The sequence below is a fragment of the Pezoporus flaviventris genome, unplaced genomic scaffold, assembly GCF_033815535.1.
Source record: "Pezoporus flaviventris isolate CSIRO_AGI_PZ_B2104156 unplaced genomic scaffold, CSIRO_AGI_Pfla_v1 ptg000041l, whole genome shotgun sequence".
Classification (NCBI taxonomy): Eukaryota; Metazoa; Chordata; class Aves; order Psittaciformes; family Psittacidae; genus Pezoporus; species Pezoporus flaviventris.
Window position 1 is genome coordinate 9,555,644 of NW_026892589.1, and position 20,974 is coordinate 9,576,617.

A 20,974-nucleotide genomic window follows, 5' to 3' on the forward strand; every position below is an offset into this window, starting at 1 on the left:
CAGCAGTGAAAAGCAGACCCGAGGTTTCTAGGTCTAAGAATATGCCTATACAAGAATCGTTCTTTGCAGGCTGCCTGACCAGTTCCTCAGCAGGATCTTGCAGAACTAGTTTAACTACAGGGCCCTAGTTTAACTACAGGGTTTTCTCCCCATCAGATTTTTCATCCTTACTGCACCCAGGGTGAAGACATTTCCATACTCACTTGCCACTTTCTCCATAGCTGTCTAGGGATGCTGATGTAGAAATTACACAAATCACCAGTGGGCAGCCTGCAAAAAAGGCAAAGTCAGGGGCAATATTAGTAACAAAAGTACATCTTCAGTGAACCCTGCAAGGTCAGCTAAATTTCGTATGGGTGACAGAACAGCTCAGAGTAATTTCAGAATTAAGTCTAACTTGACATCTTCCTGCAGCTGATACATGTTTTAATCAATTAATGTCAGAAAAAATGACTTTTCAATAAAGCACTAGTTTAACAGTTAAAATGAATTACTGCTAATTTCACTGAGATTCATAGTCCTTTTCCTGCCTGTTTTTTTGCTCAGGTAATTTCTGTCTCTTGCTATTCAAGCAGCGATATCCTGTGAAGCAATAGCACACTTATTTTAGCCACTTTCCCACAAATAAGCACACCTTGCTCAAGAATTCAAAACTGTCTAGAAAACAAAGTTGAGTTTCTCCCATGGGTGCATGGCTAGCAGGTGGGAGGACAGAAACGATGACATTTAGTTACCTAGAGCATCACATACAGCAGCAGTAGATGCTTAAGAAAAGACAGAAGCCAATTCACATCCCACTCAGATGCCCAACAAAGACTTACTTTAACATAAATATGAAATAGCTCTACAAGATTTCAGTGTTTAAACTAGGCTGTATTTCCAGGTGGGTTTTGACAGTTCCCATGTGCTGCATCCTTGGAGGTGGAGCAGTGCTTTACAGGATCACACCCCAATTACTCAAAGGCAGACAGACAGCTGCAGCCCTACTGCTGGGGGGCTGCATGCCTCTGGCCCCCGGCTCTGCGGTATCCTGTCGTGCCACTTCAGCACGGCTTTCCTGGCCAGGAGCTCAAAAGGAAGCGAGGTTTTTCTTGCCAACAGTTCTGATTATAGTAAAACCTCATCCTTTTAAACATTAAATGATTGTCTGTTAATTCCTGTATGATTTAATAAAATGTGAAGTTTGGCCTTTTATCATCTAACAGAATTTAATACCCAGGTCCCAGAGAGAGTATTAGATATGATAGGTTGTTTTGATTTTCTTTTGAATTCTTCAGGTTTTCTGCATGAGGCTTTTATAAAATTCTCTGACTAGCAATTTCTGCTTAATCTTACCAATATCATCCTCACAAAATTCTGTAAAGTGTTCCTGTACTGGCAGAACTATAATTTTTAGAGAAATATTTTCATTCTTTAATGACTGTGGCTAAAAGCACCTTGTATTTATAAATAGGAAGGATACTCAGTAGTTTAGAAGCAACATCTACAGGCATTGCTTACGTCTTGGACTCCAAAATCCATTCTGCAGGATTAAGTTTAATATCTCCATGAACTTGATTCTGCTCTCCCATGCCTGTCCAAATCGGGAATAACCCCTTAGAAGTAATACTTATGTAAGACCTAAGCAAAGGCAAGATTTTTTACAAGCTCATTTGTCTATTTAAGAGGAAATTCCTACACATATCTGAACAGAATCAAGACTACATTCAACAGAGCAATTAAGCACAGACATAAGCTTATCTGCTGAAACTCAGTCTGCCCTGGGTGTGAGAGCTACCTGGATGAAAGGTCCCATGAGTCTGTCCACATTCCCAATCACGTCTTCGGTTGCCAGTTGTTGATTGGCACTCTTTGACTTCTGGTTCAAGCTGTCTTCCCAGAGCAGGGAATTTGTCACACAAGCAAAAATACCTGTGCCCAACTAACTCTGCTCTGTACTTCCAGTCTGCCTGCTTTTTTCCCCCAAGTCACATGCTGGCTATTCAAAGGATTTATCATGACATATCAATTTTAAGTGGCAGTGAAGAAGAAAATTAAATACAGAGTTCCTTTGGAAGATAATAAAACTTATGCAGATGAAACACAGAGCTGTCATCTGCACAAAAAAGAGCTGCTAATTCAGTGAGAATAAAATGGTCTGCAGCCTATAGTACAGTTTGCCTTTTCTTTGCATTAACAAGATATTAAATGGATAATGGCAGTGGAGGAAGAATCAAGGTTTTGTAACAGTGAAATTGGAGTATTTTTCCTTTAAGAAACAACCACCCAATAAATTCCATAAAGGTTGAAAAAATACATTTAGCCTAAGGGGATCATAATATTTCATCTGGACTCAGGAATTCATATGGATTATATATTACACACAAATGTAAGTGTGTTTGCTCAAACTTTTGTCAGTAATAATTACGCAAGAGCACTGAAATTTAGTCTACACCCATAATAGGTAATGTTAAAGTGTTGTGCTGACACTGGTTATCATCCAAGGAAGAGTTATGGTTATGGACTTTTACAGTATCTGAATGTTTTCTCAGCAGATGCTACAAACGTGCTCACCGATCCTACCTCAAATCTCTAAATTTATGATGCAACAGACCATGCTTTCCAGAACACAGATGAAAATGTTCTAGCACACCTTTCTGGCAGCTGATCTGTGGCACTGGTGTCATCCATGTCTCTGCAGCCCTAGAGCAATACAGCATCACATTTAAATGGGGCAGATCAACCCACATGGAGGCACGTGATGCTGCAGCTCAAGTTCTCCAGGTCCCTAGGCCAGCTAATTTTAAGCTGCCTCCCAAACTCAGCATCAAAGTACAGCCTGCAGAGCAGGCATAAACTCTTAATACCTGGCACAGGAAACCAAATAACACAATCCTTGCTTAGACAAAATTCTCCAAGAACTCAGCCCAAATACATTCAGTATGGTGAAGTCTAAAATGAATGTCAGCTACTTCCTGTTTTCAGCATTAAACGTCACATCTAATCCATTTGCTTTATGTTTCTGAGGCACTAATGATAAACGAAATTGAAAATGCCTGTAAATCTGAATGTTATATTTTGAAAGCTTCTGCATCTTCTATACATAGCAAAACCCCAGACAGGCCATAGAGACTCTGTGGCAGACAATTCAAAGCAATTTTAGGACATTAATTCTAAAAGGCTAAATATGTCATTTATAGAGAAAGATTAAGCATTAGACACAGATGGAAGTATATTTCCTTCCAATACTGAAAAGATCTACTTTGCCTCATGGAGGAAAGTATATTCTCCAGTTTGTTTTATAGAAGTTAATTTCCTATGATTTTCTTCTGCTGTGTTATGTTGTACCCATGCAGAAGTCTGGAACTACACCAAGCAACAGCAAATAAAGAAACGTAGCTCTTTTTGACAGCTCAGAACAAAATCTTCATTCTGAGGCAGTCTCTATAGGAAAGGAGATTGTCTGAAATAGGAAAACATGTTAAGGCCAAAGTGCCACAGCAAATGCTCCAGTATCACAAACTCTTATCATCAGTATCCTACAGATGGGTGGGTGGGAAAAGTTTTGCTACAATAATCTGTGTGTATTATGCTGAATCACCAAGGCAACAAAGTATTTTTTTTCCCCTCAATCAATCTCAAGGTGGTTTTAAAGGTATGATATTATCACCTTCCTCAAATTGCTCTTCTTTTGAATTCCTGACAACTGCCGTCTTTGAGGTAATTTTAGCACCCTTGGGACTAAAGATAATAAACAGGAACTTCAATCAACTCTGCACATTTGCTATCCTGCCTCTCTGATTACTGTTAAATTCATTTTACAGGAGTAGTATCTCTCCAAGGATCAGTGATACTCAGTGCAGAGTTCCTTGCCTTATCTCCTCTCATTGCCTCGAGTTTCAACTTGTCATTAATACAGAGGATGGAAGCTTTTACACATGTACCTACCCCCAGTGCCTCTGCTTAAATAAGAATTATGAGTCTGGGATTTTAAGTTAAGGACTGGGGTCTGCAATTATTCCAGGACCCATGAGATTGCAAAAGTCAAAAGCATTCACACTTCAAAAAGCTAAGAATGAAGAAATGAACTGTCTGTTTTGACTAACATGAAATGCAACATCCTTACCTTCAACTTCTTTCAACCATCTGGTCAGCTAAGCCAAAGTGTAAGAAAACATCAATTTTTATTAGGTACTGGAAAATATATATCTATTATGGTCTCAGGATGGTACAACAATGCTCAGCTTTCTTTTGACAGTTGTATTCAATGCAAACTTACCCTCATTTTAAGGCCAAACAAAGTAATTTTAGGATAAAGCATTTTTAGCCTTTTCCCCCAGCCTTGCAAGACTTGTGTTTAGATGTGGGAAGTTTAGCAATAGATATAACTTCTCACTATTGTCCTTTCATCAAGTTCATGAAGGGACAGCCCAAACGACCCCACAGAAAACGAGCACACACTGCTGCTGAATGCAATACTGACACCTGACCTCTAATTAAACGTTCATAATCATATTCAGTGCCAGTATGCTAACAAAAGAGAAAGTTGGGAGCTGACTAACCTGGGTGTCCTTTTAAGCATTTAAGTAAGGAGCGCTGCTGGCTGGATCTCTCTAAACCCATCATTGTTTAGCAACATCTATTACCAACTGATGAGCATTATACTTGCATTCTAGCCAGTGAGCTGCGGTGCTGTTGACTGAAAGTTGCCCTGATACTTGTCAAGAGATAAACAAGCTGGAATGGAGTTGCCTCGTTACATTACGTCAGTGATGGTTAGACGCACTTGCAGCAATAGCACAATGTCAGATATGATTAAGGAAATTCAAGATTTTAATTCCAATGTAAATACTTGGAGCTATATGGAAAAAATAAAGCAATACAAACTGCTTTCCCAGTGACGTGGTAGATTTACTGGATTTCAGTAAATTTTTTTTTCCTAGTCCTTGTAAGAATATTCATTGGAATGTACTTTCAAAAATTAAAATATTTGGCAAAAAAAGATATTATGCAAAGTTTACACAGAGAAGTGTATTACTGTTACATGGATGATGTCTTCCACTACCTGTCCAAACAGTAGCTTTGCTGTATTTCAGAAACAGAGCTTGTCACCGGGTTTCTTACACAATCCTTGCCAAGAGCAGCATTGCTACAACTGATACAGAAACTTCTGCTGCTGGTACCTCCTGTATTTTGCTCCATACATCTACTGTTGGGCCTGTGGCATTTTCCGCCAAAGCATTATTCAAAATACCACTGAAGAGACTTTTTAGTAACCACATTTAACATCCCATTGGATTATGCATATATAGGCTATGTACACATTGTGCTAATTACTACTAATTGAGTGGTAGCAATCATATTGCAATAAAAAGACGCAAAATGCAACATTTAGTACTAGTCATATCTCAGTCAGATGCCGTGTTTATCCTTGTGCCTTCTAAATCACTTTGTAGATTGCTGCCATTTTACACTAAATAAACCTTACACAAAATGTCAGGAAAAAAAGTGTAAAGGTGCATTGCAGCACATCTAAATCATTAATTTATTTTCATAAGGTAATTAATGATTGATTATAAATTGAGTTAATTAAATCATCTGCTATACGCAAATACCCCAATGAATTAAACGCTAGTTCCTAATTATTTTATAAACTGTTGTGTCTTTTTACATAACATTTCTGAAGGAGAAAGAGTTCTCAGGGTCTTATGAGAACGTTTTCTTTAGTTTGAGCCACTTAGATTTGTATTCCATGAGCTCTGGATTAAATAAATCCACAAGAAACCTCTATCACATCAGCAGGTTTATCTACATTTAGCACTCAATCTAAAAGAATCTACAAACCTCCAATGTCTTTAACCCTCTGCCTCTCTGGGTTCTCTTACTTTTAGGTCTGTGTGCATGCAAGAGATGAATTATTCCACTTAGCCTGCTTTGAGTAGTGGTTTTGGAGGAAAAAAAAGGAAAAACAGAAGGGGGAGATATTTTACCCAAGTCTACTGAAAACTCAGCCAAACAGCTTTCAACTGCTTTCAGCACCCGAAGCTTTAAGGTGCATATTGTTGTGATGCAAACTGGCCATTCCTTAAGAGTAACCAGGATAAGGACATATGTATGTGATACTCCTGAACTTGTCACAGAGAAACAGTGAGGGCACAGAAGAAAGCTTCTCAGTGTAGCAGATACGTTCACCAGAAGAACGTATCAAATTGCCCTTATAACTTCCAAGAAGATTTCAAACCCAAAGAGAAATGATGTACAGAATAAAAATGTCATATTCAAAAACAGGACAAGGAGGCAGCTGTTGAAATATATATGTATGTGTATATATATTTATCTAAAAATGTAAACAGCATTAGTGTCACTCAGATCTGCAAGGTGCCAATTGATATTAAATATTCCACTATGACAGCAGTAGGTCTGTATTATTGGTATAATTGGGTTTTATCTTCAAAATTAATTTGTGGGAAGAAAGATAATGCATGTTTTAATGTATTTTGAAATTACCTGTAATTACATAGATACTCCTTTGCTATCTTTTCACATCTCTCCTTTTGACTCCATGTATGAGGTTTTCTTCTAAACGTGGGGTTTGTCAAGCATCACAGCTGTACTTCAGGACAGTAATTGCAAGCTGACTTCCATGTGTTGTGAAGAGTTTGGAACAAAATACTCAGTTTCGACTCCTCAGTAAGTATACAGGTTATGCTTTCATTACTGCATTTAAAAAGCTGTGAATTGCTATCTGTGAGATTCCTGTGTCATAGTGCTACTTTTTTATTCTTAATCATAACTCCGAGGCTCTGTGCAGCTTTTTTCATCTGATGATTTCAAGGCACAAAACATCAACCTATGAAGTCTTATGCTACCCCTGTGCTACTGCGCTGATTTTTTATGTACGATTTGCAGAATACTAGAATAAGCCAGTGTAGTGAGTGAGAACCAAAAAAGGAACGCGCCAGTGCAGTAAGACCTCCCTCCCACACTCCTGCTATTGATTTAGTAATTAAGGATCTGATCTGGCCTAGTGAGGTCATGGAATTTACTGCAGTGGAATTAGGTTTAGAGGCTATAAACTTTAAATTCTGATTATAGTCAGAAAAATTACACATTTTCTTATCCAACAGACCTACTCTCAATAAGGCTAACTATGGTCATAAGATGACAATTTTACACATGCTTCTGAATATAATCTTGTCCTACTGTAAGAAGACTTATACCAAGCAGCTAATAAATGCTTACCCCATCCAATTCCATAATAATATAAGTGCTTGCTCTCTTCTGACCCAAATACTTTGATCACCATACTGTAAAGATGAAATCCTTCCACCAGCATCCATGCAAAAGCACTCAGGAAGAAAAAATGAAGGAGAATGGCCAAGATCTTGCAAGGCACCTGAATTAAGAACAAAAGTTAGTATGTTACTTCTTTGTAATGCAGTCACTTTTATTTTTTTTTCTATATACATTTACATGGTAAATGTTAAATCTCTGGAGTAGAACAGGCTTAAAAACAAAGCACTTGAGCATTTCTTTTTTCTAGACTATTTTCAGGTAGCTTCAGAGTAACACAACCTTTTAGCTTTAAACAAAAAAAACAAACAACACAAACCACCCCAAAACCATTGCCAACCGTGGTGTGGAAATCCAAGCTGGTTGTTATTTATAATTGTAGGAGCAATACTCCTACTATAGTCTACAAAAAATTTTAGAATTCAAAACTGAAGGGTCAACATCGTGTTGCTAAGCCTGTAGCAAATACAGCAAAGCAGGAAAGTCAAAGAAGTAGGGATACAGGCATTGTCCTGTACCTTGCTCCCTGCTCTGTGGCATAGTTCATGCCTTGTTTTCTAAAAGGAACTGTAGAAAGTCTATGGATCAGTTAAGCTTGAGCAAAATGGAGATATTTTAAAATGAGGTACCATGTTAAACCTGCTATTTAGTTACACCTTGCCATGTGGTTTTCCTACTTCGTTGTTTACATCAAACATAAGGTAACACATAAATTAAATCTCATTGTACTCCCGTGTCTGTCTGTCCTGGTTAAAAAGTCTGTAAAAGTGTCATATGCTCTTCCACCAACAATACAGACATTTCAAGAAATGCTAGCAAACTTTCATTGGTTCTTGAGCCCTAATTGCTCAATAGTAGGTATCTAGTTTGCCCCCGTTTGAATTCCCATTTTCTCAGTTTGATGTACCAGCCTTATATGAAGTCATATTTGGCAAGAATACATCTAGTGATTAAGACTAAGAACTCAAAGATTTCAGATAATTTAAATACTCCTTGATTGTCCTTTATTTGTGCTATCAAGATTCTGGAAATAAGAGCTAATAGAAAAGTTAAAGCAAAAGAATAATACCACCTAGAAAGTGAGCCCACCTGGTGTAAACTAGACCATTTCAATTTAAACTGTAACATACGTTTTGAAGTGCCCCAAAAGAGAAGAACGCCACGACTAAGGCAATGCAGCAAGAAGTAAAAACATCCCCTTGAGTCCTTTTCACACCCACCTCAGTGCTTACTGTGAGCTACAGATAATGCAGTCTGGGCTTAAAACCTGGCTTTTTAGTAAGTTGCTCTTTACAGAGATCTTTACTTTTTTCTCTAAGTCTCCTATCAGCCTACTTGACAAGAACAGGAAAAACTAATCCTTTCTTCTTCCCCACTCCTCAAGTATTCACACAGCACACTCTCCCTGCTAATTGCTTTTCCAGGATGTCTCACCACAAGTGGTTTTGCTCATCGTGCAGTAATTGAACAGATGTGAGTGCCAATGATCTTACCACAAGATAACCTTGTTTGGTTTGTTTTCAGTTAAGGCACATTTTAAACACGCTCTTGGAACAAGTCCCAGCTATATGTGTTTCTCATCTTGCAGCATACTGATGACGGTCATTCTGTTTGGTGGCTGTAACATCCCTTCTGTGACACCTACAGAATTTCAGAGGGGTTGCTTGCATGCCGTCCATGCAAACAGGAAGACCCTTTCTTTCCCCCCTCCAGCATTTCCCTTCCTTGTCAAGTCACAGTCAGGTATCCAGGCAGATGCAGTCTGTGTGCTGAGGAAGCATTACCAGTATGAATCAGTTTGCTGGCCTTCTGCTACACTGGTCTTCAGATGTTAATCATCAGTTCCCTTTGTTGCTTTAGTTTAGCTGCCGTGTGCTAGCATTTTATTCTTTTTTGTTGATGGCTTGGGATTTTGTGTACTAATGAAAATTAAAATGTTGGGACTTGCTCATCTAACAAAAATTAAAGCTTTCCCATAGCTTCCCACTGGTAGTCAGCTAGTTCTGTGCTACTGCAAGGACATTCTAATGCAAATCCACTGTAACTAAATGTATTAAAAAGCAATAACTTTGGTTTTAATTCATGTATGTGAGATCTGTAAGTGTTGTAGTATTTTGCAGTTTTTGGTGACATATAACTAAACCAGATTTGCTTATTGAAAAAAAATGTAAAAAACCTTTCCTGTTAATTTTATAAGGCTCTGATATCCATTTTAATGCCTTTTGATTTGTACTAGAAGATTATTCCATGAAAATATAAATGCAACATAAAGCTGACTTACAAGCTAGTTCTGTCAAATAGATACTTTCCAATTTTTAGGTAGCCAAACAATAGGAATTGCAAAACAGCAGAAAAATAAAACACTGTGTAGTAGGAGACTGTCCTATAAATAATTTTGTATAATAGAGATTTCCAGATTTTTTTTACAGAAGATCCATAGCAAAGGTGCTACTCATTCTGTATTTGTGCCTTAATTACTTTGAAGATATTCTTAAATGACAGGATTGCCTTCTTGAAAAAGGCATTGAAAAGATGAGATTTTACATATTACAAATACGCAGAGCTCCCTTGCTGTGTCATATGATGCACACTACTTTTAGCAGACTGCCTGTAAAAAGACAGATCTCATTACTGTTACTCTTACATCTGACTACTACTGAGTCTGTGGAAATAGAAAAATCAGTCCAGCCAGCAGCAAGGCACATCATGTTACAGTTGTTGAGAAAGTAAAGCAGACTCTCAGAAAAGCCTCTCAGAAAATAGGAGTCACTTGTTTACTGAGGACAGTCTTAAAACAGATAGGTAAATTTGCATACATTCAACTTCTAATAGTGTTCTCAAGTGGCAATCTTACTGCATTATACAGAACCCTTCTGAAAATGCCCTTCCCTGCAATCTATATGCTGCCTAGATACAATCTTGAATTTATGCATGCACATATCATAAACAAAAGTAGCTCACTTCATCTCCCTATTTCAAAGTAGTTTAAGCAATGCAATGCAGGAGTACTGAGTGAGAAACAGCTCAATACACTGATGCAGAACTTCAAATAGTGGACACATTTTCTAGTTGTGCTGGAAAAACCAATGCTGCCTAACACATTCTACTTCAATTTCCATTTTCCTATGTCTAAATAATACTTTCTCCCACAAACATGCACTCAGGTCTTTGGAAGGCTTTATTAGCCTGAAGAAATGTTGATCATTAATTATTTTAAAAAATGGACAAGTCTGTTTAGCATTCTGTTAAAAACAGTAGACTCTCTAATCTATAGCAGAGAGTAACTAGGCAGCAAAACCTTCTGAAGAAAGAAATCCATCTGATGCTGAAAGTCTAAGGGAAGTCGTAAGACTGGCACATGGACAGCAAATATATCTTAGGGACTTGTCAGTGTAGGAAGAAAATGCTGTGTGTGAAGAGACTTGCTTTGTCTAGTAAGAAGATACTGTAGTTTCAGGAATAATTGCCTTCCTGGAATATACCATGATCATTTAGGACTACTGGGTTAGCACTAATGATGTTAGGTATCAAAGGCCAGCTTTCAAAAATAAAAAGGGTTTGGATGTATTATAAGGACAAAATTCCTATTTGTGGCTATAAGAGTTTTGTGGTTAAAAATGACTCCTACTCTACAAAAGGAAAATTGCTGCAATATAAATTCTAAGTTATTAAATAATACATTTGAAATTACCAGCGGAACGCTGTATACCGTATCTGGAATCAAAAACTAAATAACCCTAGAGATGGTGATGGGAAACAATGGAGCTTCTAAAGGCAGTGATGCAAGAAAGTGATACCAGTTCAGGGCCTGTTTCCACAGTGCTGTTCCCTGTTTCATTGTATCTCCTCACACAAACTGGTACCACTTGTCCTCTTCTCAAGCAAGGGCACTTATATCAGTTTAGCACTAGATACACTAGAAGTCTCTTTGGCAGAAGCAGAATACTAACAAATTTACACCTTCTAGTGTAAATACAGCCTCCCTATTTTTGTAAAATACCATTTAGCAGTCCAATTAAAGCAGCATTTAAAGGTATTAAAAAGCAGCATTTAAAGGTATTAAAACTGATGTCAGAACTAGTGAGAACAGAGCATGCAGAAGGTAAGGACATGAGACTAATAAAAGGATGAATCACAAGATCCCTGATCCCAAGATGTTAAAACAATAAAAAGTGTAGCAGACAGTATGTAGCTCATTCTTTTCAGCTTTAAGATCTTTACAGTATTGTGGCCTACAATTACTTCTGTTACAGGAGAGAGGGCTGAAATATCCATGGAGTCTGGTTTTGAAGTGTTTCACTTAGTACACAATTTTTATAACCCCTTGGGTCCAAGTTTTCTGCAGACAAGTGTTGCACTTCAGAAAGCTTGTGCTATAAAACAAGTCTTGCTTTCTGGGTGCTGCTGTTTCAATTTAACTTTAAATTTAATTTTACTTTCAATTTAAGTAAGTCTTGAATAGGTTTAAGATAAATTAAAATATGCACCTATTAAACTGTAACTTCAATGTATGTGAGCATTCCACTAGCTTAACTAAACAAGCAGGACATCTCTGTGTGGACAAGGGATATGATAAATGTAAGTGGACACTGGGACATATCTCTGGGGAACATGGGCTCCACCTACACCCAACTAGTATTTCACAGTATTTTAGAAGACTGGAGGTGATGCAGGCCCTGAAAAAGTGTGAAGTGGCTTTTACATGTTATCTGAAGTGACTGATGAAAAAAGAAAACCTGAGAATAAAACACCCTGTTATGCTAAGTGAATGTTTTCTTGCCCTCAAGTCTATGTACTTTCTAAACAGATTTAGCTCTATACTTGGAGAGGATTATTTTAATGCCTGGTTTCCATTGTCTTCAGTTTCAAGTAGTATCTTTTGCTGCTCTCCATTGTCTCCATTTCATTTCCATATAAACCATTCCCTAGCATTTTCTCCCTTGCACATGATCTTACTCATTCAGGGCCTACCTGAATGTTAAATAGCAAAAAAGCATGAACTTAGTTCTACAAAGTGCTTTTAGATCGTCATGTAAAAATAGCCTATGTAAAACCAGCCATTACTGTTATTTATAAACATAACAGAAGCTCAAGGGATCCGATCTGAGCTGAAAATAAATTTAAGGACTTGTATTGGCAAAATGAAGAGTATGCAAACCTCATTTATTGTACTGATAATAAAAAGAAACAAAAATAATGGAAACTGCTCACTGTTTGCGAAAAGTCAGATGGAGCAATAGCTGGTCACCAAAGGAGCCAGGTTTTGATCATTACAAAAACAAGCACCCTGGAAGATTATTTTAAAATCAGGTTTTCTTTCTTCTTTTTGCAGGTGGGACTTTCCATCAACAGACCTTATGTTACTTTAAATAACATTTTTTAAACATAACGGTGGAAACAAACTGGATTTACTAGTACGTAATACTGTTAGCATGGCATATTTGTCTTAATCTAACCCAGCTGGTTGAGATGCCAGTTTTAATGGTACTCTGAATAAGGAATTCCCACCACATCCATAAAATCAATCTGTAATTTCAAGTTCTGATATATGTGATCTATACATGCATAGTGTTTCAGTACCACATAAGCAACAGTAAGGTATTTGTCATTTGTTCAAATGGTTGCCTTAGATGCCAAGAGAAGCATATACACTTTTTACAGTACTGAGGATCTCAGATTAAACTCTTACATGGAAGTAATGCTCTGGCTAATTAAGCAGTAGTTCCTATTACCTTTCTCACTGACTCAAATAAACATGAATGATATTTTAAAATAATCTACATCTCTAGAGCAGAGATCATGATAACAGATCTGCTCTTCAGAAAAACAGCGTATTCTACCACACAAAATTTCATGTACAAAAACCACAAAGGCTTTCTGGTTTGCTCTCCAAGAAAGCAAAATAAATTGCCACAGTTACATCAGGAAGCTCATTACCTTCCAACAAGAGTAAGATAACTTTTTAATGTGGAAAAAAAAAGGCAAACTGCACCATAGCAGAGAACAATTAAAAAAAACCTACACGTACCCCTCCCCACACCAAACCAAAAACTGTAACAAAAATACAAATACCCTACCTAAATACAAAATTCATACTATTTTCTTCACTGTAGGGATTTTGATGGTGATATGATGGGTGTGTATCTCTTTCAGTTGCAAACATCCAGACATGGCCAGATACCATGATAACACTATTTGGCTGCACAGAAGGCTGTATCCAGTGTTGCAGGATATAATTTTTGGCTAAGACACATTAAAAATAGGAGATGTCACTTGCAAGACAATTTCTTGCATGTGGCATGAGGCATTCGTTCCATGAAGATGCCTTGCAAAACCGACTATCGTTCTTTTTAGGACTTACTGTTCCAGGGCTGAACTGAAAGCTGGTGAGAAGCAGGATCTGAGCCACCAAGACAGCAAAGGAGAGGTTAGCATGGATATGATAGCGCTGGTTGCGGATGGTGCTGACAGACCTAGCAGAAGATAGAACGATACATGAATAAAATAATATTCAAGAAGCACAAATGTATTTATGAGTTATCAGCAAGCATTTTTATTGGCTTTTGGTCCTTCATTTTGGTGGAGGTTATCGTGATGTCTTCTGAGCACACCTTCCACCAGGATGGACTGGTACCTAACAGGTTTATTTGATTCCGTGATACTCTCCTGCCATTCTAAAGACAGCAGAAAGCCTGATTTACATGTTAATTAGCTCTGCTGATGACTTGTGATAGATACTAACAAAGGGCTTGATCCTGAATGGTGCTGTACTGTCAAGGAAGTCAGATATACACCTCACAGAAAGAACAGTCTCGCACCATCTAGTCCATACTGTGCCAAAGTTTCTGGTTTTATTTTGTTGGTATTTGCCTGCATTAAAAATAAGGGAATGTGAAAAGACATTGGTTACAATTACGACTTTACTATTATCAGCTTCTGAGCACAGGAACTATCGCTGCTGATGCAGATGGGCAGTGCCTATCTTGACAGAGACCTGACCTTGATTACAACATCATGTGCACATATCTCTCTTGGCTTCGCAAAAAGCAGCTGGAAAGCTGACAAGAACATGCTTTCCTGGGAGCCTTCTGAGCTCATGTTTCTGTTCTCATCCAGAAATGGGAAGTGGAAAACAAACAAAAATATTTATCTGAACATTATGGGCCTTTTGCATAATTTTATTCTTCACTTTAAAAAAATACAGTACTAGTGATAACAGGTTTTCTATTTCAATCCATACTGCCTGCCAGGCCCTACCATGAGCTTCCATCATTCCAGAAGACCTGGGCTGTTTGGCTGTGTGAACAGCAAGCAGTACTTCCTCCACACAACAGTACATGCTCCCATCTTTTTGTTGTATCACACTGGATAGTGATGACTTTTGCAACCACTGGAGACACGTCGTGCATGTCCCCTGCAGCAGGGTGACACAGGCTGGACAGTGCAGACAGTTGTGTTCTGTCAGCGTAGCTCTTCCAGCACAACTGTAGCCAGTTCTCCATTAGAAGGGAGTAAAGAGGAAAACAACAAGAAGTACTGATGTCCAGAAAGTAATGCAAAGAGACAGGCTATGCTGCCTGGTGCCAGTGACTTTCTAATAAGGCACTTCATGTAGTTGCAAACTGGAACATTGTTACCCTGAAGGCAAGCAGGACTGCCCTCCTGGGAAGTGGCCGTCATTGCCAGTACACAGGGTAGCAAAGAACTTGCCAGATTCCTCTCCACTTACCTCATTGTCATCTAACACTACATTGCAAAATTTCACTTCAGCTGTCTAACGAGGCCCTGCTCTCCAGTGAAAACCTAGTCAAATTATTTTTAATTGGCAGTTTGAATGATCCTATATGTAGGTAGGGTGCTTAACCCGGTGACAGTCAAGCTCTCTTTCCAAGTCTTCCGCTTGCCTCTAGTTTCTTGAGGAGTTTTCAGCCCTGCTCCAGCAATACCATCTCCATTTGCTCCCTTTGCCTTTCTAAACATTATAACACCCAGTTTTGCACTCAGACAAAAATGGAGCAGATAATTCCACTTAGCCTAAACGTGCCAACAGCGCAATGCCAGATAGGCAGAAGTGGGGCTTATTTAGAGTGAATTTTGCCATGGCTATGCACTTAATCCAAGTATGACCAACACAGGTCTTGAGACTTGGAAATAATATGAGTTTTGGAACAAACAAACACTGCAATCAGTTTACTGGGTTCCAGCAAGTCCTTTTTCCTAGAAACTGGCCTCTTAGCAGGATGTCCAAAAGACATGCTTAGGCATAGAAATCACAACTCGAACTCTTGAGCAAGAAGAACATGATTTAGTGTGCAAAAGGAGACAAGAATCCCATTCCTCGCTGTGCTCCCAGTCTGCCGTGCAACCTCAGACAAGTTACTTCACCCTTTGTCAGGTTTTCTGTTTTTTATTTAGACAGAAACCTCTGTGAACGCTTTTTCAAAAATGTTTGTATCAAGCCTAGCTGGGCCTCAGACTCAGTTTTCACTACTGAAACAGAGAGGCATAAAGACCCCTAAGTGCGCTGCGGCAGAAAACCTTTCCAGTGAGAGATGCCTTGAAAGGTCTGCAATGATACAAGCAGGAGGCTTCAGAGGATTTAAATGTAAGTCATGGAATGAATTTCACACTGGCTATGATGTCCTTCATCCTACTAAAGTAGCACATCAGAAAACTTACCTAACAGAGAACAGCAAGGTACTTGAAAAGAAATACGGGTTATATGACGTAATTGTGTACAACCTGTATGAAACTAAAGTGGGTCAGCTAATGCCTACCAAGCTTTCCTTTCTGGGTATACCTTTATAAACACACTACTGCCTTACAGACAAAACAGCTGAAAAGCAGAAGTACCAATTGCACACAGCAAGCAATCCAAAGATGTATGTAGGGGGTAAGAAGAGGGAGTGATCCAGCAGTCCCTGTTCATATGGTGTTTGCAGTGAGCTCCAGACCAAGCCCTCCTAAAGCCTCCTTGCAAGATTCTTGAACTACAGCAAAACATTAGGAGTTTAGAGAACTTCTAAAGATCCCTCATAGGATGGAAATGGCTTACTATATAAAGATCACCTATTTCAGGAAATGAAAGTAATTTAGAAATTAACCAACCCACTGTAACAAAATACATGTGCAGAATCTAATTAAGTGGTAGAATTAATAGCCATTGTTTTATCCTGAGCAACGGCAGGGATCCCAACCAGTGGCCTGAAATGCACTGCTGGCTCTCTGCATAACAGTTATTCAGCAGATATTAAGTTAAAATTACTCACGACAATATAGCAAATGTGACCAGCGTGATCGTCAAGCAGAAGATGGACAGAGCACACCCAATGTAAGTGATGGAGGAGAGGGCCACCTGGTGTTCTCTCGTTAGCTGTACACAAAGGGAAAAAACCCCACAAAATAAAAGCTGTTAATTGATTTATTACACTACAGGACCACAGGTCAGCCCCCCCGCATATAGCAGTTCCTTCTCCATCTGCCCATATATGCACTTATATTCACAATTATTCGCTGCATTTCTAACACAGGAAATTAAGAGCCAACTCAGCCACACAGCCAGAGCGTCTACATGCCACTGGCATTTTGGTTCTCTCTTATTTCATTAATCAGGATTTCCTCGGAATAAGTTGGTCTCTCTGCTGCTGTGATACTATCAAGCTGAGATTAGAGCAGTTTATTGGCTGAACAAAAGATGTCAGCAATGAGATCTTTCACAACTCACAGGGCACTTTGCTAATGCTCTCATGCTGCAATAATTTACATCACTGTGCAAATACCAGAAGTGCTTCACAGCAGTGAGAACTGACAAACTAAGATAACCCATAAATCACAGGCCATTTATAGCCCACTTGTTTTGTTTAAAGTGTCATGTTTTTGGTGCCTGTTGAAGGAGCTGGACTGACATCTACAGAATGGAAGACCACAGAAAAGACCCAGCATGGGCAGAGTGTAAGCTTCTTGTCTCAGCCTCTGCTTATATCTACAAGCACCTTTTGTAGAAGTAATTCAGTTTTCATGAACGTTTCATCTGCATAGTGCCCACCACTAGGATCTATGTTACAACCTGGACAGATTTGGGGCAGGGTCAGGGGATAGGACACAGTGTGCTTTGAATATTCATCTTCAATTAATCAGAAAGTCTGCTTTAATTTTCCATGCAAGTTCTCATAAAAGAATGACAAAAAAGCCACACCCAAACAAAGGGAGCCAGGCAGTATTAATGCATAATAAGGAGAACAGAGATAGGCAGGAAAAGTTTCGTCACCTCAGAAGAATTTTCAGACATTTTTCCTGAGTTGAATCTGGATGGAATTGACATTTTCATAAACTGAACATTAAAAAAAGAAGTGTTCAATCAAAATGTTCTAATGTTGTTGGTTTTATTTCAGCGTATCTGCTATAAATTAAATTCATAGCCGAAACCTCCCTCAAAATATATATTTATTATGAAAAATACTGAAAGGAAAAATGTATCTTCCAATTTTTTTTTACAGTAACTAATAAAAAGTAATCTTTTCTCGTTGTTTTGGATTTTCTATTATTTTACACACACACAATAAAAATTCCCCCCTAAACAATTCCATTAATCAAATCCAACCATTTCTAGCAATAAACATCCCATTAAAATTCCTTTTAAAGGACAGAAATGACATGCCATGTAGTATGAGGAAAAAAATCTTTTCAATTATAGACAAAACTGATGTGTTGTAAATATACATTTTCCTGGTAATTATCTGCCAATGGTACCAGCTCACATGCAGGAAGTTTTACAGCAGAATATGGACCGTGGCTCGCTCAGCAATCAGAACTACTAAGCGATGCACCAGCAGCACTGAAAGACAACTGTTGCTATGGTGTTATAGTTCCTAGGAAATATGATGCAGCTCTTCAGTATTTTTTCTCTTTCAGCCAAACTCACATTTCTTTTCCCTGACTTGGATAGCATCAATTACAGAAAAAGTGTTCTGTGTGCTGGACCAGCTTAAAAGGTCCATATAATTTCCACAAAAGAGTTCCCATCACCCCTCATTCCCTAGAGATCCCCGAAACAGGAATAATTTGTGTGGTAAATTGTGCAGTTTCAAAGTTATTTCCTCATCAGAGATATTCAAGTCCAAAACGCACGGACCTTATTTCCTGATTTCTCCCATACACATCCCTTTCTCCTGTGACAGGTGGCTTGTAGTTCTACAGAAGGAGGAGGGAAGCAGAGGAAGCTTTTCCAGCTTCAAGTCACTCTGAAATCAGTTATTTCTCAGCAGTTCAAAGCTTTCTTTCACTCCTTTAGCCCTCAACATATGCACCCAGAAAATGTTCCCTACAGAGGTCAAAGCTCCGCAGTACTCATTTAGATTTACACTGGTCTATTACAGTGTTTGCACTGGCAAACATGGGCAAGATCTCCAAAGGAAAGTTAATGCTTTACTACCATATACAAGTACGAAAAATACAGGGGATCCATCTCATGGAAATGGGCAAAATTCAAAGCCTTTGGGGTTTTCTTCCCATAACAATCCAATAGAAGACAACAATCACACAAACAACTTTTTTCTGACTAATTTCTGTCATAACTAAAATGCCTCTAAGAATGTCTTTCTCTGGTTTTTAGCTCAGTCTTCCTCCAGAAACCCCTGCAGGGCAAGACAACACATCCATCAGGTTCTCCCAAGTGGAGCCTGTATTACTTAGAAATGGAAAAGGGGGGAGGGAAACCCAGCCCTCTAATCAACAATATGCAGAAGATTCATTCAAATCTAAAATAACCTATATGGGTTCCCACAACTATGAACTCAAGAAATGGCTCTTGCTATGGTAAACACAACCAAAATCTGATGATGCTGAAGCAATTTGTTTTACTAAGGAAAAGATGGATCCTGCAACAGCTGTCATGTTGGAGGGCACGAGAGAGTGGTCCCTGTTCACCACTGCTCCAGCCAGTGAAATCATCTCCTTTCTGCAGGTGATGGGAATTGTGGAGGGAAGGATACAGCATGAAAAGAAGGCCTGGAATGATTTCCAGGGGGTGGAGCCTCATTTTTAAATACAGGTATATGGTGCAAGAGAGAAGAGAACCTGTATTTATAATATCAGGTCTCAGTACTAAGTTCCCACAACCCGTTACAGGCCAGCTGGATGTTGTGTGCCTATGTTCACACTGTAAGGGTTAACAGGCATGCAGGTTTTTAGAAATACCTAGCTTGTCAAAGCATCTGATACGAGCTGATTTCATCTTCTCTCAGCTTTTCTTTTTGAAAACTGGAATATGAGACAGTAATTAGGTATGATCTTGTAGTCATCACAAAAATGCTAATCAAGCTGAAATGCTATTACTAAAGAAAACAGCATTAGAAAGTACCAAATAAAACATTGAGCAATCTGTGAAGTAGTCCCATGAGCCAGATTCTCACACTTGTTCCAATCTATATTAAATTACTCTTCTAGAAGGTTTTGCTTCTTTGAGTTTAGATGGTCTCTTACTCTGCAGTAAGCTGAAAAGCAGGGAAACGAGCTCATGGAATCATGACTGCTAGTAATCATGAATACTAAAACCGGGATGTTTCTTAGTTTCAGCTTTAACAAAGTCAGATCAAAAATTAATATGCCATATAACACTCCCACCCTTCCAGTTCAGGGTGTAACACCCTTTACACCTTGCTAGTGTCACTAATAGCATGGGCAAAGATCTGATGGTTTCAGAAGTTACACCCATCTGCAGTATTATCACCTATTGTCTCACCCTTGTTCTTCCTCATAAGAGAAGTTAGCACATTTGCTTAACATTTTTACCTTGGAAAGTTGCAGGCAACCAGATGGCCTGAAAAAATGATTCTGGAAATATACCATTTCAGACTTCAAATATGTGTTTTTCCTTTATGACTCTGTTAATAACAAGGAGAATAGTGACATCCAACTCCTCTGTTTAACCGCACAAGAAGAGCAACATAGGCTTCTCTACTCAGTGTCCCCTTCTTTTGTGTGAAATCTGCACTCCTGCCCCTTTTCCTCATCAGTCATCTCTCAGGCAATTGACTGCATGTTTTCTGCTTTGCCAAGGGGGCACTTTTGGCTCCCTCCAGAGGAAAGGACATTTTAGGGAACTACTAATCTAAGATTTTCTTCTTTGCATACTGCAAAATATCCCTCTATGTCTGCTTTTGTAGAGGCAACACGTCAGACAAAGGGCTGAGTTCAAACACGTAAACCAAGGTTTGCCACAGCTGATCCTGCAAGGGTTTGTCTGTATACCAAATTACAACTTCACAATTTTAGCTATCAAAAGCAGTAATTTCATTGTCTACACTACTTTTGAAAACTCCTTTGTGAAAAGCAATTCATCTTTTTCCAGAAAAAGACAAGCTTTTGAACCAAAACCTGTTCTACAGTCTTAAAAAATGAGCCCTGCAATCTTAGGACGTTATTGTACCTATCGTTTGTATTTTAGTGTTACTTACCAGTAGAACACAATGTATTTTTGCATGTGCTTATATAGTGCATACACTTTATGAAACCAGAGTTATTTGTTTACTGCTAGAAATGCAAGACATGACAATTGTATTTTACTCTAAGTCCAAATATAAGAGAAAGTTCTATTTTAATGTCCCTTTCGGTCAGCTTTCCATCTCAGAAAACATTCCTACCATGAAGTTACTTATAATGACATATGGATTTTAACCGGTTTGTCAGGCTGGCTGAGATCTGC

General features: G+C 38.6%; 1 protein-coding gene across 3 annotated transcripts in view; it reads right to left on the reverse strand.

Moving 5' to 3' along the window:
- The window catches only part of ADGRD1 (adhesion G protein-coupled receptor D1), a 140,557-nt gene that overhangs the window by 33,158 nt on the left and 86,425 nt on the right, over positions 1-20,974 (reverse strand). For all 3 annotated transcript variants that reach the window (XM_061466146.1, XM_061466147.1, XM_061466145.1), the window contains 4 exons: positions 16,542-16,645; positions 13,634-13,745; positions 7,222-7,375; positions 204-270 (listed from right to left, as the gene is read on the reverse strand). In XM_061466146.1, coding sequence (XP_061322130.1) covers positions 204-270; positions 7,222-7,375; positions 13,634-13,745; positions 16,542-16,645 — 437 coding nt within the window. The remainder of the gene's footprint in view (positions 1-203; positions 271-7,221; positions 7,376-13,633; positions 13,746-16,541; positions 16,646-20,974) is intronic.